Consider the following 24,674-nt stretch of genomic DNA (forward strand, 5'->3'; position numbering starts at 1 on the left):
AGTTAGCTAAGCAGCGGGCTTCAGCCAAAGATAATACTAACTTGAAAGTAAAGCTGTTTGTTAAACAGGCTTTCATTTTAATTTTTTAAAAAATATTTTCACTAGTTAGACGGAATATTTATTTCTGATCCTCGCTGTAGGGCTAAACTAGGTGTGACTTGCTTTTCCATTAAGGACTGTAGCCATTTTGGCTAAGAAAGTCTTTCCTGTCTTAGCTCTCTTCAAGAGATGCTATTTACTTTTTTGCTGTTGTTTTCTCCGGGGCTTTATTGCCTGCCCTTTATTTTCACGATGTGTTTGTGCATTCTGTAAAAAGTGGGAAACACTGTTCTCGGGATTGTGTGGGTGATCGCCGGTCGCCTAGCTTGCCGTTCTTCAGGTATCTCCTGCTGCTCCAGAATCTACATCTGAATGTCAAGGCATAGCTTTTCCAGGAGCTTTTAAACCGACCTTTCAATTCGAAGACGTAACTGCGCCAGGAGCTTTGTCTCCCTGGCATATAAAAGCATAGAGGAGAGCAACTTCTGATTTTTAAAATAAGTAAACTAATCTGAATTGTTTGCAATGGTAGGAACTTGTTATATAAAATGTTAATTAGGTGGCCCGTGCTCGAAAACTGCTGTCAGGATATGACCAATGGGAGAGTAGACCTAGGCTCCTTCATTTGCATGCAGACTTCACGACAAAATAACGAATCAGAGATGGAGAAACTAAATCTTCATTTACATAACATTGTCTACAAATTCCGAGGATCAGGAGATGTAGATTTCATTTTCATTCCTACCTGCAGAACAGCAAAGATAGCATGCCTGAGCCAGCCAAGTCTGCTCCCGCCCCGAAGAAGGGCTCCAAGAAGGCCGTGACCAAGGCGCAGAAGAAGGACGGCAAGAAGCGCAAGCGCAGCCGCAAGGAGAGCTACTCCGTATACGTGTACAAGGTGCTGAAACAGGTCCACCCCGACACCGGCATCTCCTCTAAAGCCATGGGGATCATGAATTCCTTTGTCAACGACATCTTCGAGCGCATCGCCGGCGAGGCTTCCCGCCTGGCGCATTACAACAAGCGCTCGACCATCACCTCCAGGGAGATCCAGACGGCCGTGCGCCTGCTGCTTCCCGGGGAGCTGGCCAAGCACGCTGTGTCAGAGGGCACCAAGGCCGTTACCAAGTACACCAGCTCCAAGTAAACTTGTCCCTGCAACTGCCTTAGTAAACCCAAAGGCTCTTTTCAGAGCCACTCACCTTTTCACAATTGGAGCTATATACTGACATGTGAAGATACTAGAAACTCCTGCAGCTGAAATAGGCATGTTTTTAAAACTTAAAATGGCACTCACTGTCTGGGCTGGTGGCATTATGAAACTCTGGTTTCCGTGTTTTATGAGGTATCACTCGATAGCACCTAAGAGGAAATAGTAATTTCATAGTTTTGCTCTACGAAGAGAAACTTCGTTTCTCAAGAGTCCTTAAAAATACGGGTTTTACCAAAGAAGCCCATATTATGGGGGGCTGGAGCGGGGGTGGGGAAGGAGGAGAGGAGACTGCTGCTTTCAAGTAGTTCTTAATGTTGAATTTGCTTTTTTCCTTTCCTCAATTACTTCAAAAAGGTCTTAATTTGGATTTTTATTTTAGGTCCTAAAGGAAAAAATAAAATCCTCTTCCCTCCACCGCCTCACCTGTCTGGTTTCACCAATTAGACTTGAACAATTCTAAGCGTGCAACCACACTCGCGCTCGCACACACACATACACACATTGTTCATTGATCGACAATCCCCGTCTCATCTTAATCATGTTCTTAGAGAAGTTGGGTCTCCATTGTTAAGGATTCTCCTAATCACAAAAACTGACTATATACCTATCCCCAATCCAATCATTAATAAGGGGCATGTGATCTTTAGGATAGGTGTAGTCAAATTAATCAGATCCCTGAGGCTACAAGGAACTCTGCCTTCTCTGGAGAACAAGTCAGGGAACAAAGAAAGTTGTATTAGGAAGAAAGGAGGGGAAATGATTTTTGGGGAGGAGGCATCTGCACTGCCTGATACAAGCACCTTCCAGGCGAAGGTGGATGGAAGGAATATCCAGTAGGCTGAAAATGGATAGTCATTCCTTCATATTCAAGTGCCAAGCAGTGAATTTTGTACTGAGGACTTTTGCACTGAGAATAGTGGTTCTCAGACTTCAGTGTGCATCAGAATCACCTGGAGAGCTTGTTAAAGGAGATTGCTGAGATAAAGACTATGCTAACCAAGCCTCCTGCTCAAGTGGAGTTTTCTTCTGATAAAGATGTGGGAGAAGACTGTGAAGAGTCTGAATGTCAAACAATGAAGTTTAGATTTATTTTGCAGACAATAAAGTTATAGAAAGCTTGTGAGCAAGGACTAACAAAATTATAACTAGTTCTAGGAATATGCTTCTGGTGGCAGGAGACTGGATGCAGTGGAGGGAAATGATGTTGAAGGAGGATAAAGTTTCAAGCCAAAGAAATGGCAGGAGTAATGGAGCAGAGGATACAATAAACAAATCAGAGAGTAGTTGAAGGGATTTCATTCAGTATTTCATCAAATATTGATTGCATTCCCTCTGTGCCAGGCATTGAAATACTTCAGTGAGCAAGACAGACAAGAGACTGCCCTTCTGAGGCTCATATCCTAGTGAAGGAAGAGAGATGATAGACTCGGCATGGTGGCTCACGCCTGTAATCCCAGCACTTTCGGAAGCCAAGGAGAGCGGATCATCTGAGGCCGAGATTTCAAGACCAGGTTGTCCAACATGGCAAAACCCTGTCTCTATTAAAAATACAAAAATTAGCTGAGCATAGTAGCACAGGCCTGTAGTCCCAGCTACTTGGGAGGCTGAGGCAGAAGAATAGGAGAATTGCTTGAACGCAGGAGGCGGAGACTGCAGTGAGCCAAGATCACACCACTGCACTCCAGCGTGGGTGACAGAGGGAAATTCCATCTCAAAAAAAAAAAAAAGAAGAAGAAGAAGAAGAAGAAGAAGAAGAAGAATATAGGTCTATTTCACTCAGTAAATGGTAACAAACTCACTCCTGTTCAATGTATTATTTAGTATTATGTCTGCGATTCCTCTCTGTCTTTAAATTTGGGATCTCTAGATCTCAGACCCTGAAATCCTAGACTTCTGGTTGTTGACAGGAATCCATGGAGCCCTGGGAGTTCCTTGAGTTTCTGAGAATAAATGAGCCTCATAAAATGTCTATGTTCATATGTCTATTTTCAACAGATTCTCAAAGGAGTTTTTGATCCATCTATTACTACGAACTACTCTATATTTTTTTTGATACAGAGTTTTGCTCTTGTTGCCCAGGCTGGAGTGCAATGGCACGATCTTGGCTCACCACAACCTCTGCCTCCTGGGTTCAAGCGATTTTCCTGCCTCAGCCTCCTGAGTAGCTGGGGTTACAGGGATGTGCCACCATGCCCAGCTAGTTTTTTATTTTTAGTAGAGACAGGGTTTCTCCATGTTGGTCAGGGTGTTCTCGAACTCCCAACATCAGGTGATCCCCCTGCCTTGCCCTCCCAAAGTGCCGGGATTACAGGTGAGAGCCACCGTGCCCGGCAGAACCACTCTTTAAGGGAAGTCAGCCCATTGAAATATACAGGTTACCACTGCTGAAGACATAGAGACTATCTAGTCTACCCATTGATAACTCTTTTTTTTTTTTTTTTTTTTTTGAGATAGAGTCTCACTCTGTGACCCCGAAGTTGCTGGGACTACAAGCATGTGCCAGCATGCCCGGCTAATTTTTGTATTTTTATTAGAGACAAGGTTTCTCCGTGTTGGCCAGGAGGGTCTCAAACTCCTGACCTCAAGTGATCCACACACCTTGGCCTCCCAAAGAGCTGGGATTACAGGCGTGAGCCACGTGCCTTGCCTGATCTCTAATTGTAATTAGCCCCACTCTGTTCTGTCTATAATGGAACCCAACAGAGGTGATACCAAGTCGACAGGCTCATTTGGCATCAGCTTTTCTGTAAAGGGCTTTCAGGTCAATGGAAGGACATTCCACAATACTAAATAAGTTTAGTAACAAAACTGAATTTTGTGTGATAAAGTTATGCTGCTTACAAAGAGACTCAACAATAAATAAGCTTAAAGACAGATATTTTTGTTTCATGGAACAAATCCACTGTGATTAGCCCAGCTTTGTGAAGCAGCTCTGCTCCTTGTGATCAATCAGGAAATTTCGTTCCTTCCAAGTCAATGTTCTGTCATCTCCTAGGGCCTGATGTTCTCTAATTGCTCAAAATGAAATCAATACCATTATAGTTGGGGAAGAAGGTAACATGGAAGTTTCAAAGCCCAGACCTGGTAGTAACTTTTCTATGTGTCTCACCTGTGTTGGAAATAATGTAGCCACATGCTTACATCTGCTCCCAGAAAGACCAGGAAATGTTGTCTCTTGCTAGATAGCCACCTGTCCAGCTTTCTTTTTATTATGATAAAGTGAAAAAACTTTATTGGAAAAATAAGGGTTTACTCAATATTCTCCACAAATTAAAATCCATTTTGAGGACAGCGAATAATACAGTAGCATACTGATAGTCCTGAGATTGTAAGGACTGGAGTAACCCACTAGGGAATGGCTTATTTTTGTCTCATTTCCTGAGGTGTAAAGGGAAAGAAGGTGGGAATTTAATCATGACAACCTCGGTTTTAAACGCCCATTCATGCAACCACAGTAGCCTGATCTATGATTTAAGGCAAAATGACTTGTGTTAATAATAAAGTCTAAGACTATTTAAGATAAAAGGACAACAAAAAAAGAACTCGTTCAACATACCTTTAAATTGGCCACGGGTACATAAATAAAAAGTCCTTTTAAATTCAACAATAGAAAATCAGTAGATCTGGAGGGAAGGCAGCTCAGAGGAACAGAACCAAACAAGTTGGCCTCTCCCCATTCCACTAAAAAATGTTGAATCTTATGTACTTTCATGGTTGTTTCTCCCACGGTAATTACTACTTTCTTCTTTAAAGAATGTATTTGCCAGTCAAGTGCCTCCAACACACCTCCCATCCCCCCACACCAATAATCATCTGAATGCCATTTTGTCTTCCTTTCATATAATAATGCCTTGGTAGGAACTAGTAGCTACCTCCATTTTTTTCACTATTCTTCACGGCAGCATCAGCCTTTACCACTTGCCTTCTGAGATACAGGTTTTGCTACCTTGTTTCTCCAGCAGCTACAGTCTTTGCTACCTTGTTTCTCTGATAGCCATGAAGAATGTTAGCGGCTGTTTGCCATGTCTCCTTACAGAAATACAGAAAACACAGGCCGAGCGTGGTGGCTCACGTCTGTAATCCCAGCACTTTCGGAGGCGGAGGAGGGAAATCTCTTTTGAGCTTGAGTTCAAGACCAGCCTGGGAAACATGGCGAAAACCCATCGCTACAAAAAATACAAAGATTAGCCGGGTGTTGGTGGCGCAAGCCGGTTGCCCCAGCTACGCAGGAGGCTGAGGCACAAGAATCGTTTGAACCCGGGAGGCGGAGACTGCAGATTGCCGAGATCGCGCCATTGATTACTCCAGCGTGGGCGACACAGCAAGAGTGAAAATAAACTTTAATACACTATCCTCACTGGCCAGTAAGATATGAAGCCAAGGCGTAATAAGACCATTTAACTTGAAAACCGGAGCTACTAAACACGTGAAACTACATTTTTAGCAGTGACTACTACTCTTTCTCCTGAGTGGATAGGTGGCCCTGAAAAGGGCCGTTGGTTTTGCCGTAGTGTACTGTAGAGGTAAGCTCAGCCGCCGAAGCCATACAGAGTGCGTCCCTGGCGCTTGAGCGCGTACACCACGTCCATGGCTGTGACTGTCTTGCGTTTGGCGTGCTCCGTGTAGGTGACAGCATCGCGGATTACATTTTCCAGGAAAACTTTCAGCACTCCGCGAGTTTCCTCATAAATGAGGCCAGAAATACGCTTGACGCCGCCCCGGCGAGCCAGGCGGCGGATGGCGGGCTTGGTGATTCCTTGGATATTGTCACGCAATACCTTACGGTGACGCTTGGCGCCACCCTTACCTAGACCCTTTCCGCCCTTCCCGCGGCCAGACATCTTGAAAGCACAGCTGTGAAGTCTGTAACGCAATACGTCTGGCAGAGCCACGCAGCACTTTTATAATAGCATGACGGACCTGTTTGAAAACCTCATGAGAAGGGGCGGGAACTACAGTCAGTTCCCGCCCTTCTGTGCAATTCTCCCTTGCTCAGACTGGAGGAGACCAGGAGGGGCCTGAGGCAACAAAAGAGCCTCAGCTGGGATTTAATAAATACTCCTAGGTATATACGTATATATATATATATACACACTATACTTGCAGCCATTAACTGAGCCATCAGTTCATAAACTTTCGACAAAGAAGCCTGACAGTTGTCCCCCACTTTTCCCAGAATATCAAATAATTAGTACTGTTTCCCTCACAGGGTGCTTTTTTTTTTTTTTTTTTTTTTTTTGAGGCGGGTTCTTGCTCTGTTGTCCAGGCTGGAATGCAGTGGCACGATCTAGGCTCACTGCATCCTCTGCCTCCCGGATTCAAGCAATTCTCCTGCCTCAGCCTCCCGAGTAGCTGGGGTTACAGGCGCCCGCCACCATGCCCAGCTAATTTTGGTATTTTTTTAGTAGAGACGGGGTTTCACCATAGGCCGGGATGGTCTCGAACTCCTGACCTTCTGATCCACCTGCCTCGGCCTCCCAAAGTGCTGGGATTACAGGCGTGAGCCACCGCGCCGGGTCATAAGGTGCTTTCAAAGTATTTTAAGTAACTCATATCTTTATTGTCTCTGAGATTATTTTTATTGATTTATGCATTCCTAGTTAACCAAGCAGGGCTCTTTGGCATGCAGGCTAGATAGTGCTACTGAGGGAACTAAAAGTATATGAAAGTTACACATTTAGAGGTCAAATGAGGATAAGATCACTGAGGGCTGATTGAAAACATGACTATGTACATCCGTAAAAGAAAACCTTGTTGGGCTGAAATTTATGAAAATTTATGCTTTGATTGTGCCTTTAATCATGGACAGATTGTAGCTAGCACTGCATCATTCACCACATTCTATTACTCCAGCAAATTGGCATCATAGTATCCCTCCAAACTATCATAGAGACAGCCTGCTCGACCGACATACATGCTGTGGGGGTGACCCTGGGCAAGCTATACTAAGTTTCCTTGTTGTAAATGTATTTTTAAAAATCTAACTTGTAAGTATTTGTTAAGTTGAAATAGATAATCCTATCAAAATGCTTAGAATAGTGTCTAGATTCCAAATAAGCAATGACTAAACATTAATTATGGTATAGTACAATATTGTGGGTGTTTTCAATTCCTATCCTTAAGGTTCACCCTTCTAAAGGGATGAGAGAGAGTATTCTAATTTGCTAAAATCTGATTTCGAGAACTCCTCAAAATAATAAATAATTAAAAACTTAACTCATCATTAATCCCCATAAAAAGTTCCAGGTCCTTTGGGTGGAATATTTGGCTTTTCCTTCATGACTTGTGAGGAGAACCAAGTTTATCACAGCTGTTTGCTGTTTGTTGAGTTTATGGTACATGGAAAAGATTGCAGAGTAAGGTTCTTAGCCTGGGATACATAGAAAGTCTTCAGGGGATCTGGGAATGAGTATAGAAAAAAAAAAAAAGTCAAATCTTTTTTTTTTCTTTTTACTATTCTCCAACAGAAACAGCATTTTTTCTATGTATGAACTCAGGCAACAAACAGTGTAATTGGCAGAACAAGTGCTTTTATTTATATCACATTCTCATTGCCAATATCTCGAAATTTCATTTAAAAATCTCAATCCTAAAGCCGGGTGCAGTGGCTCACGCCTGTAATCCCAGCACTTTGGGAGGCAAAGGCGGGAGGATCACGAGGTCAGGAGATGGAGACAATCCCGGCTAACACAGTGAAACCCCATCTCTACTAAAAATACAAAAAAATTAGCCGGACATGGTGGCGGGCACCTGTAGTCCCAGCTACTCAGGAGGTTGAGACAGGAGAATGGCGTGAACCTGGGAGGTGGAACTTGCAGTGAGCGGAGATCGCGTCACTGCACTCCAGCCTGGGCAAAAAGCAAGACTCCATCTCAAAAAAAAAAAAACCCTCAATACTTCAAAACTATAATAGGTCTTAGTCATATTGGTAGATTATTATTTAATGTATTAATTTTAAAAGGACATATGCCAGGCCATGGCTTATGCCTGTAACTCCCAGCTCTTTGAAAGGCCCAGATGGGAGGATCACTTGAGGCCAGAAGTTCGAGACCAGTCTAGCCAACATGGCAAAACCATGTCTCTACTAAAAATGCAAAAATTTATCAGGCATGGTGGTGCACAGCTACTTGGGTAGCTAATCGCTTGAACCTGAGAAGCAGAGGATGCACTGAGCCAAGATCGTACCATTGCACTCCAGCCTGGGCAACAGTGAGACTCTGTCTCAAAATCAGTAAGTAAATAAAATAAAAAATTTAAAAGCACATATGTTAATATTTCACCAATTTAGATTTTTTATAATTTGATAATGGCATACTAATATAATTGTTTCACTTTGCATTCCTATATATTATCTAATGCATTTAAAACCATTATTCTGCGCGGGGCATGGTGGCTCATGCCTGTAATCCCAGCACTTTGGGAGGCCGAGGTGGGTGGATCACCTGAGGTCAAGAGGTCGAGACCAGCCTGGCCAACGTGGTGAAACCGCGTCTCTACTAAAAATACAAAAATTAGCTGGGCATGGTGGTGCATACCTGTAATCCCAGCTACTTGGGAGACTGAGGCAAGAGAATTGCTTGAACCTGGGAGGCAGAAGTTATAGTGAGACAAGATTAAGTCACTGTAATCCAGCCTGGGTGACGAGTGAAACTCCATCTCAAAAATAAATAAATAAATATTATTCTGGCCGGGTGCAGTGGCTCACGCCTGTAATCCTAGCACTTTGGGAAGCCAAGGCTGGTGGATCACTTGAGCCCAGTTCAAGAGCAGCCTGGGTAACATGGAGAAACCCTGACCCTACTAAAAATACAAACATTAGCTGGGCATGGTGGCATGCTCTTGTAATCCCAGCTACATGGGAGGCTGAGGCACAAGAATCACTTGAACCCGGAAGGCAGAGGTTGCAGTGAGCCAAGACTGCACCACTGCACTCCAGCCTGGGCGACAGAGTGAGACTCCATCTCAATAAATAAATAAGTAAATAAATAAAATAAAATCCTTCTTAGAAGGAGAGGCATAGTATGGGCCACTCAGAGCTAAATGGTGAAAACTTGAACAAGTTACCTATTTTATAATTGATCTGCATCCTCACCTCATGGTGTATAATGTCTCACCTAGTTATTCAGTTTAAAATGAAAAACAAGAGTCAAGCACTACTATGTCAACAATACTGCACAGGGCATACTGCTGCAGAAAACAATCATTTGGGGAGTAGCCATAAAGGCAAAATAAAGAAATGGAAAGTTAAGGACACTTGAGTTATGTTCTGGTTCCACACAATTCCCTATATGCATTTCTGCAGGTTTTTTTACATAAATATTTGTATGCCGTACTATAATACTAATCTGTACTTTTAGATGTTTGTAAACTACTAGGAAGATTTAAAAGTGGACAAGTATGCAGATAATACGAGACAGATTATAATGGCCTTTTACGAAATCGATGTAGGGGGCCTGGTGCCGTGGCTCATGCCTGTAGTTGCAGCACTGTGGGAGGCGGAGGCGGGCAGATCACAGGGTCAGGAGTTAGAGATCAGCCTGGCCAATACAGTGAAACCCTGTCTCTAATGTCTACTAAAAATACAAAAATTAGCTGGGCGTGGTGGCGCACGCCTGTAGTCCTAGCTACTCAGGAAGCTGAGGCAGAAGAATCGCTTGAACCTAGCAGACGGAGGTTGCAGTGAGCCAAGATCACGCCACTGCACTCCAGGCTGGGCAACGGAGTGAGATTCCATCTCAAAAAGAGAAAAAAAAGAAAGACATCAATGTAAGAATTCAAAACAGAGAGAGATCTCATCTATTTTGAGAGATGGGGAATGAAAAATATAAAAATTTCAAAGTATGTCATTAGATTAGTTTGAAGTTTAAAACAGGGTGTGGGAGAGAGAAAAAAAGAAGAAAACTGAAAAAAGATACTCTGCAAGGTAATAGAATTAGACCAAGATCACATAGCTCCTAAGGGGCAAAACAAGACTGAAATACATGTCATCATGTTTGCAAATTCCATGCTTCTACTAAACCACACTGCCAGATTGTTGATTTAAGGCCATATAAAAGAGTTTGATTGCCATACTAAGATTATTCTTAAATCTAAAGCTATATGAATCCAGCTTTTTCTTCATGGCTTATAAGAATAGAGAAAACCAGTTAAGTGAAGAAAACATAAAGCTACAAGGAGATGGGGCATATAAATTTGAAGCTCATATGAAGAATATTTCACCCAGAGCAATGAAGAGAATGAATGACAGCACAAAGGGATGAGAGAAAGGAGCCACCCATAAGAAGGCTATAAAAATAGCCAGTCCAAAGAAGAGATAGAAGAGCAAGAATTACAACCATGAAAAGGCAAATAAACAAGGAAAGATGAATTTAGGAAGAATTCACCAAACTTAGTAACAGATTGGATTTGGCAACAAAGGAAAGGGAATAATTGAAGTGTCAGTTAACAAAGCAATAGTGTTGTTGTGAACAGAATATATAGGAATGTCACTTGAAAGGTTGCTTCCTAGATGTGGTTGGATATGTTGAGGGTGTGATATACGTAAACAATGAAGCCAATATCCAGCAATCTTAGACAGAAGCTACTTAGATGAGGATGGTCATACTGAGATTCTGGTATAGAAGATGAAAAAGCAGATATCCAGCAATCATCCAGAAATCCAAGTTTGATACTTAGGCAAGAGGACAGGCCTGAAGGGAGAGACTTTAGTTACCTGTAAGAAACTAACTCACAAACCCATGAAGGCAAATAGGACAGTACCTTAGAGAATTCCTGCAGTTGGAAGGCTACAAGTCAGTTCTTCCTTTGTTGGTGCTCCAGGAAATCAAATATAAGTATAAAATATAAATATAAAATGGGTCAAAGCCATTTTAAGATTAGAAATACATGGGATCCATAAAAAGTGAATACACACTCAAAGTAAATGTGATTCATATTTAGCTCGTCTCATCTCATTTGATTTTAATTTTTATTAACATTTATTAATTTGTTCATGTTCTAGTTTAATTTGCTACATGAAGTCATTTGTATTTTGATGAGATCAAAAAGTGTGAAACCCTCACCTTTTGGGCTTTACTCTGTCTGTTCCCAGCATTTATCTCCTTCATAGTCTTAGTAAAACATAGAAATGCATATGCTCCCCAGATCAGCATATGTTCAAGACATTGAGGAGTGAAGAAAATCAGTTAAATCACTTTCTGCCATCACTCCATTTTCTTCTCATATCGAACATAAGCTGTACTTCATCACTATAAGCCTATATCCTTGTTTAAACAAGAAATGTAGTACTGAATATGAAACATGGCTGTTTTTTAAATTTCTCTCTCTAGGGAATTTTGTGTGTGTGTGGTGCTTGTGTGTATATTCTTTGATCCTGGTACTTGAATAGTTTGCCAAAGTCTATCTTCCCCGTGTCACCAAGCATGACAGACCCCTGAACCCAAAGACTCATGAATATTTTAATAACAAATTTCCCCCAGTAAAAATTTAAAAAAAAATTTTTTTGACCCTTAAATGAGTCAAACTCTCTCTCTTTTATGTCCTTTCATGGATCTCTCCTGAGTTCAGCTATGCAAACAGTCCCAATATCAGGAGAATCACTGATCATTGTATTTCCCATTTTCCCAAGGAAACGTTGAACATTTACTGGAACCCTCCCAAAGTAACTAAACGTCCAAATAGTTACAAGAAGCTATCATGAAATATTTTCAGCCCCAGCTAATTTTATCAGAAAGGGCTGTTGTTCTAAGTATCCGTACTGCTGTTCTTGTGGAGAAATTAAGAAAGAACCTGTTGTTTCTCTTCTCATATAAAACAGATTTCCTCGTTAAATCTCAATGAAAATCAAGTAGTTGTTCAATGTATGAGAAGCCAAAAATGTGTAGGCTATTATTAGAAGACAGCAAGCAATTGAAGACACGAATGGAAGAATTTATATTTTAAATGAAAATCAAGAAGTTGTCCCTCTGAACTGTGAATCTCTGAAAGTTGGAGCTTTTGATAAAGGCCGAGGCTGCCTTAAATAAAAACTAGAGAAAGAAAATGTAAAGATCATAACGCCGTAGCCGTTCCAGTTCATTGTAGAATATAATTGGTGTGATTCCTCCTCAGGAAATGTAAACTATTTTGATTTTCTGAATTTCCGCAAACACAACTCAGAAACAGGGTTGAGACTAGGTTGCTGCCAAGCTGAAAGACTGAGCTGGGAACCAATCAGCGCGCAGCGTGTCTGTGTGTGACATACACGTAATCACAGACACACTCGCAGCCTTTTTTTTTTTTTTAACTGTTAGATATCCAAACCTACAATCATGTCCGAAACTGTACATGCCGTGACTCCTGGTCTATCTCCCAAGTCAAAGACTGACGTAAAGAAAAAGCTTTGCAAGTCCGAAGTTGCAGTGAAGCGCAAGATGTCCAGGCCCCTCCGGTATGTGAGTTCATCACTAATGACTCAGCCGTCTCCAAGAAGCGCAGCGGCCTTCTCTGTGGCCGCGCTCAAGTAGGTGTTGGCGGCTACGATTATGAAGAGCGGCCCTTGCCGGTCGCGGTGGCCTACGCTTGTAATCTCAGCATTTTGTGAGGCCAAGGCGGGAGAATCTCTTAAGCTAAGGAGTTGTTTTTGGTGGTTTTGTTTGTGCTTGGGGGATTTTTTTTTTTTTTTGACGGAGTCTAGCTCTGCTGCCCAGGCTGGAGTGCAGTGGTGTGATCTCGGTTCACTGCAACTTCCGCCTCCCGGGTTCAAGCCCTTCTCCTGCCTCAGCTTTCTATGTAGCTGGGACTGCAGGCGTGTGCCACCATACCCGGCTAATTTTTGTATTCTCAGTAGAGACGAAGTTTCAATGTGTTGGGCAGGCTGGTCTCGAACTCTTGACATCACGTGATCCTCCCGCCTTGGCATCCTAAAGTGCTGTGATTACAGGCCTGAGCCACCTCGCCTGGCCAAGCTGAGGAGTTTTGAGGCCAGCCTGGGTAACATAGTGAGACCTCGTCCCTAAAAATAAATACAAATTTTTAAAAATTATTTGAATAAAGTTGGGCCTTGAAAACAAACGAGGGCATCTTCGTGCTAAGGAGAGCAGCGCCTCGGGTTCGTTCCCGCTAAACCAGGCGGTGTTAGGAAAATGAAGACCGAGGCCAGAAAAGCCGCTGCAGTCATGCCCAAGACAGCTGTCCTGGCAGCCGAGAGGCCCAAGAAAGCTTGGGGCGTCCTTATTCGGAAGAAGAGTACTAAGCAGACCCCAAAAGCTTTTGCTGGTGGAGGCTGCTGGAGAAGGTTGGTTGGTCAAAGGTGGCCAAGAAAGTTCCCAACCCGGAGGCATCCAAGCCTAAGAAAGCGGCCCCCAAAACAAGTAGATATAAGAGTACCTTAAAGGCTGTTTTAAGAACTCCCCAATTATAATAAAGCTTTTTGCACCAATTCCGTGAGGGGAGGGGGAACGGATAGAGGCAAGAATGCTTATTTACCTTGACTGAACAGAGGTTCCAGTTTACGGACAGCAACAGTAAACAGCAACTTTTATAGAAAAGGTGGTTGGCTCTGAAAAGAGCCTTTGGGTTTCAGTTAGCACACATTCACAAGACAATTTACGCCCTCTCCCCACGAATGCGGCGAGCAAGCTGGATGTCCTTGGGCATGATAGTCACTCGCTTGGCGTGAATGGCGCATAGGTTGGTGTCCTCAAAGAGCCCCACCAGGTAGGCCTCGCAGGCCTCCTGCAGCGCCATCACCGCCGAGCTCTGAAAGCGCAGATCAGTCTTGAAGTCCTGCGCGATCTCACGGACCAGACGCTGGAATGGCAGTTTGCGAATCAGCAGCTCGGTCGACTTCTGGTAGCGGCGGATCTCGCGCAGAGCCACGGTGCCGGGCCGGTAACGGTGGGGCTTCTTCACGCCGCCGGTGGCTGGAGCGCTCTTTCGAGCAGCCTTGGTGGCCAACTGCTTGCGTGGCGCTTTCCCACCCGTAGACTTGCGAGCAGTCTGCTTGGTACGAGCCATTGCGAACTTCTAAACCCTGCTAAATGACGAAAAAACGAGTCTAGCCTTTTGTACCCGTATATATAAAGACAGCCCTGTTCTGATTGGACAAGGCAGCCTTTCCCCTGCAGCTCGATTGGTGGAGACGTCCACTCCCTGACAGAACATCTCCTGCATGTAGACCAAATATTAAAACTTTCCTCCGTCCATCTCCTTTAACTGCTGGTGTTTTCAACCCTTTCCCCTCTGTGCCATGTTTCTAGCTTTTATTTAAAACGTACTTTGGTTTTCCTTGGCAAAATTGTGTCTAGCTACTAGGATGACGTGTCTTTTTTTTTTAATGTTGGCGCTGAAACTGGCTTTGATCAACGTTTTAAAAAGACGCGCGCTAGTTGTGATTGGCCAAGTGATTTCTTTTTACCCTCTTAAGTTTAGAAAGGTTAATTTCATATCTTGATTTGTCTATTTAAACTTGGAGATATTTTCAATAATTTGTTCCAAATGCACCATGACTATTAACTCATAAGTAACAATATGAAACCTGATGTTAAGCTACATGAACACATTTAATTTCACCACAATATGACATCCTCATATGAAAGCACTCTCTTATCTTTTACAACTTCAACTGGTATTTGTGTAATCTGCTGTATAAAAAAAAAAAAAGCCAAATTTATAAATGGCACAAAAAGACCAGTGTGCCCTTTTAGTCATGCTGCACTGTGCTAAGAAGCTCCACCTAAGGGCCGTCTGGCTCCAGGGGATGTAGGTTTGTATTCCTATTTATAATTAATTAGGGTTAGCTCAGTAGAGTTGAAAGTGGCTTGCAAAAACAAACCCAAAAAATACTTACAAATTACAGGTTATTTCGTATAATTAAGATGCATACAAAAGACAATAAAAGATTTGTTCTGGTTCTGTTGCTTTAAGTCACTAACTATATTTATATGTAAATGTAAACACTAACAAACATTAACTTCTCTCCTGTATTTCTCAGGCCTTTTAACAGCTTCGCAATCCTAAGGAGCCGCTGCATTGATCGATTTAAATTACATGTGACATAGTCTCTGCATTTTAATTAGTTTGCTTTTTTGGGTTTTTGTTTGTTTTGAGACAGAGTCTCGCTCTGTCGCCCAAACTGGAGTGCAGTGGCGCGATCTCGACTCACTGCAACCTCCGCCTCCGGGGTTCAAGCTTTTCTCCTGCCTCAACCTCTTAAGTAGCTGAAATTACAGGCGCGCGCCACCACGCCCGGCAAATTTTTTTATTTTTAGTAAAGACGGGGCTTCACACCATGTTGGTCAGGCTGTCCTGGAATTCCTGACCCTGTGATCCGCCCACCTTGGCCTTCCAAAGTCCTGGGATTACAGGCGTAAGCAACCGCGCCCCGCCAATTTGCTTAAGTATTTTTATGGCATCTTTAAAATGGACGGTTAGTTTCACGATTCAGTGTTAAGAACACCCACTTATAAGTGGAAGAATTATTAAAGAAAACTGCAAAATAGCTACTTACATAGAGAAAATGCGAGCCCTTTTAATGAATACATGGGTGGCTCTGAAAAGAGCCTTTGGTTAAGATTGCTTCCGTAAAAAGCCAATATAAGAGTTCTCGTTTTACTTGCCCTTGGCCTTGTGGTGGCTCTCAGTCTTCTTGGGGAGCAGTACAGCCTGGATGTTGGGCAGAACACCGCCCTGAGCAATTGTGACTTTACCCAGCAACTTGTTTAGCTCCTCGTCGTTGCGGATGGCCAGCTGCAGGTGTCGGGGGATGATGCGGGTCTTCTTGTTGTCGCGGGCCGCGTTGCCCGCCAGCTCCAGGATCTCGGCGGTCAGGTACTCCAACACCGCCGCCAGATACACTGGCGCGCCGGCCCCGACTCGCTCGGAGTAGTTGCCCTTGCGGAGCAAGCGGTGCACGCGGCCCACAGGGAACTGGAGTCCGGCCCGCGAAGAGCGGGTCTTAGCCTTGGCTCGGGCCTTTCCGCCTTGCTTGCCGCGTCCGGACATTTTGAACTCTTAAAAACGACGCTAAGCAATGAAGACAAAAATGTAAAAGTGAGTTTTGTTACCAAGTGAGAAACTATTATACTTGGAGGTCGAATTGTAAATAACGCTATTTGATTGGCTAGAAAAACCAACCAATTGCAAAGAAACGCGAGAATCACCTAATTTGCATACCACAGGGCACACAGAGACAATTTATCCAATCAATGTGTAAGCTTTTAAATGCCAGTTTACGATAGGAGCTCTACAAATATTACCAGCTGCACAGTGAGGACACTTGCATTTCTCTTTAGGTTGTGGACGAAGTGTTTATTTATCATGCCTGAGCCTGCTAAGTCCGCTCCTGCCCCAAAGAAGGGCTCCAAAAAGGCGGTGACCAAGGCGCAGAAGAAGGATGGTAAGAAGCGCAAACGTAGCCGCAAGGAGAGCTATTCCGTGTACGTGTACAAGGTGCTAAAGCAGGTCCACCCCGACACCGGCATCTCATCCAAGGCCATGGGCATCATGAACTCCTTCGTCAACGATATCTTCGAGCGCATCGCTGGCGAGGCTTCCCGCCTGGCGCATTACAACAAGCGCTCGACTATCACCTCCAGAGAGATCCAGACGGCCGTGCGCCTGCTGCTGCCCGGGGAGCTGGCTAAGCACGCCGTGTCAGAGGGCACCAAGGCTGTCACCAAGTACACCAGCTCTAAGTAATTCTAACGTCTTCATACCCAATCCCAAAGGCTCTTTTAAGAGCCACCCACTTTTTCAGCTATAGAGTTGTAATTACCGGCATATTTTCTGTTTACCACCAACAGGTTTGGTTTTATCCTCATTTGAGGGGGTTACTGCTGTGTAGGTCTAGACCACAGTTCTTTTGACTGGTTGAAGGAAAGTGCTGTACTTAATCGTAGCATGTTTGTTTTACCCCAAGTGCTGGTTATGGTTAGAAGACTAGCCCATTGTGCTGATAAGCACATTTTTCTTATGTTGTGCTGTGATGTGTCCCTTGTCAAATTGGTTTCATAAGAAAAGAACTTTTGAAATATTTCTTTTGCTACTGACATAGTGTGAGGGAAAGGAATGTCTTCCTTAATTCCGGTTTAGTCATCGCAGCATTGGCGAATTTAGCTGGTTAAAATAATGTAATCAAATTCTTCAAAATATAAGGAAAGCAAGACAAGTAATGTGCATGAAAACTGAAAAAATGTGAACACCCGTGCCTGGATGCAGCACTAATAATCAACATTGTTCTTGGTTTAGTTAAAGAAAATTTGGCCACTGGCAAAATACCATTTGGGAGTAATGACTGGAAGTCCAGGAGAGAAACACCCCTAATCCTAAAATCTTTTCTTGTCACTTCCTCAAAGTTCTTTTTGACTTTTTTTCCTTCAGGGTTGACTTCATATGTGTTCATTTTATTCTAATAAGCAAAAGTTGTAATTTTTAAATGAAAAAATAATTTGTCATTCTACTTACAAATACAATTTTTCTATTCTATATACTCATATATAAAGATACTGAAGTTTTACTGTATTCTTTGTAATTACAAGCCTTACTTAAGATCATAAACTGTTATGAATGACATCCAGTGTAGAATACTTAAAATTTTTACAAAATGTTTTTGTATCTTAAAAATATTTAAAATATTATATACAAAATATTCTTAGAATTTCAACCCAGCTAAGAAAAAAGGAATAGTATTCTATATTATTACTTCTTTTTTTTTTTTTTTTTTTTGAGGAGGAGTTTCGCTATTGTTGCTCAGAGTAGAGTGCAATGGCGCAATCTCGGCTCACAGCAACCTCTGGCTCCCGGGTTCAAGCGATTCTCCCGTCTCAGCCTCCCGAGTAGCTGGGACTACAAGCGCGCACCACCATGCCTGGCTGTTTTTTGTATTTTTCGTAGAGACGGAGTTTCACCATGTTGGTCAGGCTGGTTTCGAACTCCTGACCTCAGGTGATCCACCGTCCTCAGACTCCCAAAATGCTGGGATTACAGGCGTGAGCCACCCCACCCGTCCCATAATTATTTTTCAACTTCCCACTCCCTGTCCGGCACATAAATGGACACAGAACACAGCACATAGAAAGCATATGTAAACATTCAAATAAACAAAACCCAACTGAAAAAATGAAAGCAACAAGAAAAACCTAGGAAAATGAAAACTAAAAATACTAAATGGCTTCATGTGCCAATTTACATTGGCATAGCAGTCAATTTTTGCTTTCTGTAGTTCCAGAAGTAAATATCTAAACTAAGGTCTACATCAGCTTAAGGGGAATACAACAACTTTCTGAAATTATATGCAGAAATGTGGCCATATGTGTTTCCCCTTCCCAGAAGAAATTATATAGCTTTCTATCAGATTCTAAAAATATTATGATCCACTATGTTAAGCAGAATAAGGATACCCCAGTGATGACCGCATCCTAATCCCTGGATTCTGCAAATTCCTGGAGTCTTTGTTAGGTAACATGACAAAGGGAAACTAAGGTTTCCATGGAATTAAGGCTACTAATTGGCTGACCTTAAAGTAAGGAGATTATATTGCATGTTATGAATTAACCCAATATAATTACAAAGATTCTTAAAAGTGGAAAAGGGAATTGGAATAGAGAACTAGAGATATGGCAGCATGAGAAAAATTTGGCCATAAATTGCAGACTTTGAAAATGAAAGAAAAGGACCATGATCTAAGGAGAGAGTGGCATCTATCAGGTAAAAAGGCAAGGGAAAAGATACAGGCTCTTTATTTCTTTACTTAATATCAAGCCAACACCTTGACACTTTTGCTCAGTAAGATCTGTGACTGAGTCCCAATTTTTAAAACTATATAATTATAAATTTGTATTTTTTAATCATAAAATGTGATAAATTTTCAAACCAGCAATAGGAAACCAATACACCCATGCAAGTTTAAAAACTGAGTAATGTACCAGCCCCGGCCCGGGACCCTACAGCTGCTGAGATGTTAATGCGTAAGAAGAACTGGATTGCCATTTATGAACTCCTTTTTAAGGAGGGAGTCATGGTGGCCAAGAAGGATGTCCATATGCCTAAGCACCTAGAAATGGCAGACAAGAATGTGCCCAACCTTCGTGTCATGAAGGCCATGCAGTCTCTCAAGTCCCGGGGCTACTTGAAGGAACAGCTTGCCTGGAGACATTTCTAGTGGCACCTTACCAATGAGGGCATCCAGTATCTCCGTAATTACCTTCATCTGCCCCCAGAGATTGTGCCTGCCACCCTACACCGCAGCCATCCAGAGACTGGCAAGCCTCCGCCTGAAGGTCTGGAGGGTGAGCAACCTGCAAGACTCACAAGAGGGGAAGCCGACAGAGATACCTACAGACGGAGTGCTGTGTCCCCTGGTGCTGACAAGAAAGCCAAGGCTGGGGCTGTGTCAACAACCGAATTCCAGTTTAGAGGCAGATTTGGTCGTGGACCTGGTCAGCTACCTCAGTAAAACTGGAGAGGATTGTTTTGCATTGAATAAACTTACAGCCGAAAAAACTTAAAAAAAAAAAAAATTCAGTAATGTATTAACTAATGTTCTATTAAATTACAATTTTATATATTTAAATACAAATATGTAAATACTATTAAAATTATTATAGAAGCATGTAAATTCTTCCTAAATATCACAGTCTCACAGAGTTTTGATATTGCTGGCATTTTAACAGCAGCAATTTACAGTTCCTTTTTGTTTAGTTTCTAAATATTTGATTTCTTTTCACAGTAGAAATCCTAACATTTGCATGCCTAGCAGGGCATACAAATTAACTAACATGTACCCAGTAGCCTTCGAACTGAAGACCCAAAGATACAGGGGAAATCATACATTTTTATGCTTAGATTCAACAAAGTAGGGATAGCTGTGTAGAAATATGATTGGACACAAAGGGTACGAGCTAATGCTAAGACTGAGCTAATGGTAATAGCCCAGCAAGGCCTGTCTATCTTCTTGGACTTTCTGGGCAGTATTCTCTCCTCCTGGGAATAGGACAAGCCCTCTCTTGAATCGGGGCCTTATGACCTACAATCAAACGAGGTAGGCCAGGCAATTTCTTTACTGCCAGTTTTTACACAAAAAGGCAGAAAGAAAGTTGGATTAATGTTTTTTAGGTTTTATGGCTAGCTTTGAGTCTAGCTTTGGTTTATATGTTCCATCTTGGGACTGAAGCAGTCTAGTTCCTATAGCTAGCTTCGGGGAAGAATGGGAGGGAGAAAGAGGAAGGTAGGAGAAGGAGAAAAAGTTACTGCTGAGGCCTTCATTTTGTAGCATTGTTTTCTGAGTCCCAACACCTTTTATTTTAAAAGCCTGTAGGAAGTCGCCTATTTAATAACTTGGTCCATTACACGTTGCCAATTCTCTTGTGATAAAGGCTGCTACCAGCATCAAAGAGAAAAGAAAACTAACAATAGAGAAGTAAACATTAACACACCAGTGAGTTTCTAGGTTTAGATGTGCGAGTTGGCTAGATATTTAAATGAGAATTATAAATTTTAATAAACAGGGAAGAAAGAAAAATAAGCCAAAAATGTAATACGGGCGTCCACAGCAAGGACCACAATTCACGGGATCAAAATTTTTTTTTTCTTTTCTTTGAGACGGAGTTCCGCTCTTGTTGCACAGGCTGGAGTGCAATGGTGTGATCTGGGCTCACCGCAACCTCTGCCTCCTGGGTTCAAATGATTCTCCAACCTCAGCCTCCTAAGTAGTTGGGATTACAGGTATGCGCCACCAGGCCCGGCTAATTTTGTATTCTTAGTAGAGATGCGGTTTTTCCATGTTGGAGACTGGTATTGAACTCCCGACCTCAGGTGATCCGCCCGCCTCAGCCTCCCAAAGTGCTGGGATTACAGGCGTGAGCCACAACGCCCGGCGGGATCACTAATTATCCGTGTTTTTCTCTTCGGGAGGAAAATCCTTTTGGTCAGATTTCCCTTGGCTTCGTGGTGGAGAGGGTGAGATCTTGCAGTTTCAAACACTTCCTAAGGGGGTTCCGTCCCCAAGAGAGCAAGCAGCAGAAATGCCAGAGGAACCGTGCCTATGGGGACAAAGCTGAACTCCTCATGGAAGGAGATTGCTGCAGTTCCGGTCTTGTGAGCCAAAGCTCCATTCAATCGTCCTAGAGCATCCCAAGCAGCAAATGATCTTAAACATGTTAATGTATTTAATCTCATTTAGTTGTTAATAATGCCTAAATTTCCTCTTTGGGAACGCAAGACTTGCAGAGATGACTCCATGGAGAGCGGACTCTGCCGGCGGGAACTGGAGTCGTTGGTGACGTCATCCCAGTCTGATCTGTGAAGGTAGGGCCAGCAGGCAGCACCAAAGTTCCCGTATGCGCGTTTTCAGTCTTCATTTAGGTCCGAATTCCCGGCATATAAGAATACTATCTTCGCCTGTTTTCCGGATTTTTGCGGCTATTTTCCTTGGTGTGTTGGTCATGTCTGGTCGCGGCAAAGGCGGAAAGGGACTGGGTAAAGGAGGCGCTAAGCGTCACCGTAAGGTCCTGCGAGATAACATCCAGGGCATTACCAAGCCTGCTATCCGGCGCCTTGCTCGTCGCGGGGGTGTCAAGCGCATTTCTGGTCTCATCTACGAGGAGACTCGCGGGGTTCTGAAGGTGTTTCTGGAAAACGTGATTCGTGACGCTGTGACTTACACGGAGCACGCCAAACGCAAGACAGTGACAGCGATGGATGTGGTCTACGCGCTGAAGCGACAGGGACGCACTCTTTACGGCTTCGGCGGCTAATGCAACCGCTTAAACGACTCAGCATCTCGACTTCCCAAATCAAAGGCCCTTTTCAGGGCCGCCCACAGTTTTCCGCAAAAGAGCTCATGACTTTTGTTAGACGATTGGTTAGTCTCTATAAGTTAATTGTTCCTGTCAACAGGTACGTATATTTTTCAGCCGTTTTTTTTTCCCGTTCCAAATTACATTTGGGGTTTCGGCATACGATTTCTTAGGCTACGATCCCTTTATGTTTATTGTAGTAGGGCCTTAGATTGCACTGAAAAGGCTAGGGTAATAGTGTTTGTTTACCTTACCACTTTTATTTTGAGTACTTAAAAATGCATGGTTTTCGACATAAGTGGGAAAGCCGCAAGACACTGCGTAACCGCTCAAAATGGCGCAGAGCGAAGAACAAAGCCGGTGCCTGGCAATGGGCCGGACCCGCGAATTAGCGCAACCAATCATCTTCCTGGGAAGGAGTGTGGGCCTTAAATCCTAGCGGCCTGTTTTCTATTACTTAACCTAACGACCGAGTTTAGGTGTGTAGAAGCTCCTGGGGTAGATAAGCTCACGCAAGGAGAGGTTGCAAGCATGCATTTCGGAATTCTATTAAGCCAATCCAGTTTCCCCTTAGAAGTTATGATATTTGCTATTTTTTGAATAAAAGAATTTGACTCTTTAAACCTTAAAGCTTGAAATTTAGCATTTATCTCACGTGAGACAAATGTTTCGGAACTCATGTTTAGGAACTCATGTTCCTGCTTGAGGCAAGGAACTGAAACTCACCAGATCACTTGCATCGAGACCGTGAGACTCCTTATGTCTCATCCATCATGATTGCTTCCTTATCCCTCCCTGGTTTCCTGTTTTCTCGCTACATAAGCCCCCCAGTTTTGGTCGGGGAGACCGATTTGTGATTTCATCTCCCTCATGAATACTCATAGAATTTTTCCAAACCTACTCAATCTGTATGTAAGGTTGACTCTGTAAGGCATATATATATTCCAGCTCCCCTTCACTGCCACAGAGCGCTCACTCCATCCTGGGATTACTTCTCCCTCTGAAAATAAAGTCTTTGTTACTTCCTGCTTGGATCTCATTGTCTATTGTTCAAAAAAGATATGTCGTCATTCCACATTTATGCCCCAGATGTCTTGGAGATCTGGTTTGTTTAAAGAAGGATCCAGCCATAACTTCCGTTGTGTCTCCAGTTTTCTTATCTATAACAGGCTCCTCTCCCCTACTTCCCCATTTTTGAACATTGATTTCTCGGAGACCAGACTTACAGAATGTTTTTGTTTTGCTTTTGTTTGTATTGGCTTGATTCTTAATCGTTTTACTTGGCTTCTGTACTCTCCATGTCCTGTAAAGTACAAGTGACTTTCATACACTTAATTGAAATCGGGTGAATATGCCTGTCAGGAACATTTTACAGATGTAATGTACATAGTAGTGCACTACATCAGAAACACATGATGTCCGGTTTATGTAAATTCCAAGTGATAGAAAAATCGCAAGTTTGGGCTGGGCACAGTGGCTCATGCCTCTATTCCGAGCACGTTGAGAGGGCAAGGTGGGTCGATCACCTGAGGTCGGGAGTTCAAGACTAGCCTGGCCAACATGGTGAACACCTGACTCTACTAAAAATAAAAAAATTAACTGGGCATGGTGGCAGGCACCTGTAATCCCAACTAATCAGGAGGCTGAGGCAGGAGAATCGCTTGAACCCAGGAGGCAGAGGTTGTAGTGAGCCAAGGTGGTACCACTGCACTCCAGCCTGGGCAACAGAGAAAGACTGCCAAAAAAATTAAAAAAAAAAAAAAAACCGTTGGTTTAGGGTGATAGTTCCATTGAAAATCAGATTTTTCTTCTAGCCAGCAAGTTGTCCGTAGGCTGATACTTTGAAATCAGGAAAATAAATAGTTACTTTGAATGTCATTTTTAAAAAGTGTGAGCTCGTGCATATATATGAAAAGCATCATGTTATTGGTGCTAAGGCACTAGTTTGAGGAGAAAAAGTTTTATGAGGATGTTAATGTAACAACAGCAACAAAAAGGAGCACACAGCATGTACCAAGCATTGTTCTATGCTCTGGGAATTACAGCAGTGAATGAGAAAGAACAAAACAATATGTGTGCATAGAATTTATATTTATTGGGTGGGGGTACACACACAAAATAAGTGAAACAGTGTGTCAGATGGTGCTGACTGCTATGAAGATCACTGAAGCAGGAAAAGGCATAGCATGTGGAGGGAAGAGGTGATATTTTAAATGACATGGTCTTGGAAAATTTTACTCATAAAGTGATAAAGAAAAAATACATTGAGAAAGTGAGAGAGTATTCTAAATAGAATACCCAGCAGGAAAGCCTGGAGGTAAAAAGCAGGTATTATGACTGGAAAAAGGGGCAGAGGTGAGGCAGACAATGGAAGGCAGGACAAGGGACCCCTCCACACTTGTTTACATGCTGTGATGACTACAGCAGCACCCAGCTCCATAACCTTGCAGCCACTGAAGCTTCCGCTCATAAAATCAGCCAATCAGACATAAAAGAAATAGAACACTCTAAGCACAAACATCCTCGCCATCAGCATAGGGACTTCCAAAAGACTTCCCCAAATGAACATGTGCTGTAGGGACTTTGATTATCCTAACCTAACTTTTGCATCATGTTAATGATAAAATTCATACCCCTGCATGGAAATT

General features: G+C 42.9%; 6 protein-coding genes and 1 pseudogene across 6 annotated transcripts in view; 4 read left to right on the plus strand and 3 right to left on the minus strand.

Annotated features, from left to right (window-relative positions):
* Nucleotides 1-262: 262 nt before the first annotated feature.
* On the plus strand, nucleotides 263-4,028 carry LOC115934934 (histone H2B type 1-C/E/F/G/I). Its single transcript, XM_063707409.1, has one exon. It carries the CDS (start codon nucleotides 806-808, stop codon nucleotides 1,184-1,186), a length of 381 nt encoding a protein of 126 aa, XP_063563479.1. The 5' UTR covers nucleotides 263-805; the 3' UTR covers nucleotides 1,187-4,028.
* LOC109025311 (histone H4) lies at nucleotides 3,705-6,130 on the minus strand. Its single transcript, XM_055390430.2, has one exon. The coding sequence runs from the start codon at nucleotides 6,091-6,093 to the stop codon at nucleotides 5,782-5,784; it is 312 nt and encodes a 103-aa protein (XP_055246405.1). The 5' UTR covers nucleotides 6,094-6,130; the 3' UTR covers nucleotides 3,705-5,781.
* A 6,046-nt stretch (nucleotides 6,131-12,176) lies between these two features.
* Nucleotides 12,177-15,738, minus strand: H3C4 (H3 clustered histone 4). The gene has a single exon (XM_055390422.2). It carries the CDS (start codon nucleotides 14,246-14,248, stop codon nucleotides 13,838-13,840), a length of 411 nt encoding a protein of 136 aa, XP_055246397.1. The 5' UTR covers nucleotides 14,249-15,738; the 3' UTR covers nucleotides 12,177-13,837.
* Nucleotides 15,739-15,841: 103 nt separating this feature from the next.
* Nucleotides 15,842-16,234, minus strand: LOC101136257 (histone H2A type 1-D). The gene has a single exon (XM_004043400.3). It carries the CDS (start codon nucleotides 16,232-16,234, stop codon nucleotides 15,842-15,844), a length of 393 nt encoding a protein of 130 aa, XP_004043448.1.
* Nucleotides 16,235-16,453: 219 nt separating this feature from the next.
* Nucleotides 16,454-16,930, plus strand: LOC101136632 (histone H2B type 1-C/E/F/G/I). The gene has a single exon (XM_031011862.3). The coding sequence runs from the start codon at nucleotides 16,454-16,456 to the stop codon at nucleotides 16,928-16,930; it is 477 nt and encodes a 158-aa protein (XP_030867722.2).
* A 2,257-nt stretch (nucleotides 16,931-19,187) lies between these two features.
* Nucleotides 19,188-19,685, plus strand: LOC101136991 (small ribosomal subunit protein eS10-like; annotated as a pseudogene).
* A 1,828-nt stretch (nucleotides 19,686-21,513) lies between these two features.
* LOC101139558 (uncharacterized) overlaps nucleotides 21,514-24,674 on the plus strand; it is a 35,648-nt gene continuing 32,487 nt past the window's right edge. The window contains exon 1 of the mRNA XM_063707312.1: nucleotides 21,514-21,983. Within this exon, the coding sequence (XP_063563382.1) occupies nucleotides 21,568-21,983 (416 nt within the window). The 5' untranslated portion in view covers nucleotides 21,514-21,567. The remainder of the gene's footprint in view (nucleotides 21,984-24,674) is intronic.

Source organism: Gorilla gorilla, chromosome 5, assembly GCF_029281585.2.
Source record: "Gorilla gorilla gorilla isolate KB3781 chromosome 5, NHGRI_mGorGor1-v2.1_pri, whole genome shotgun sequence".
Lineage (NCBI taxonomy): Eukaryota > Metazoa > Chordata > Mammalia > Primates > Hominidae > Gorilla > Gorilla gorilla.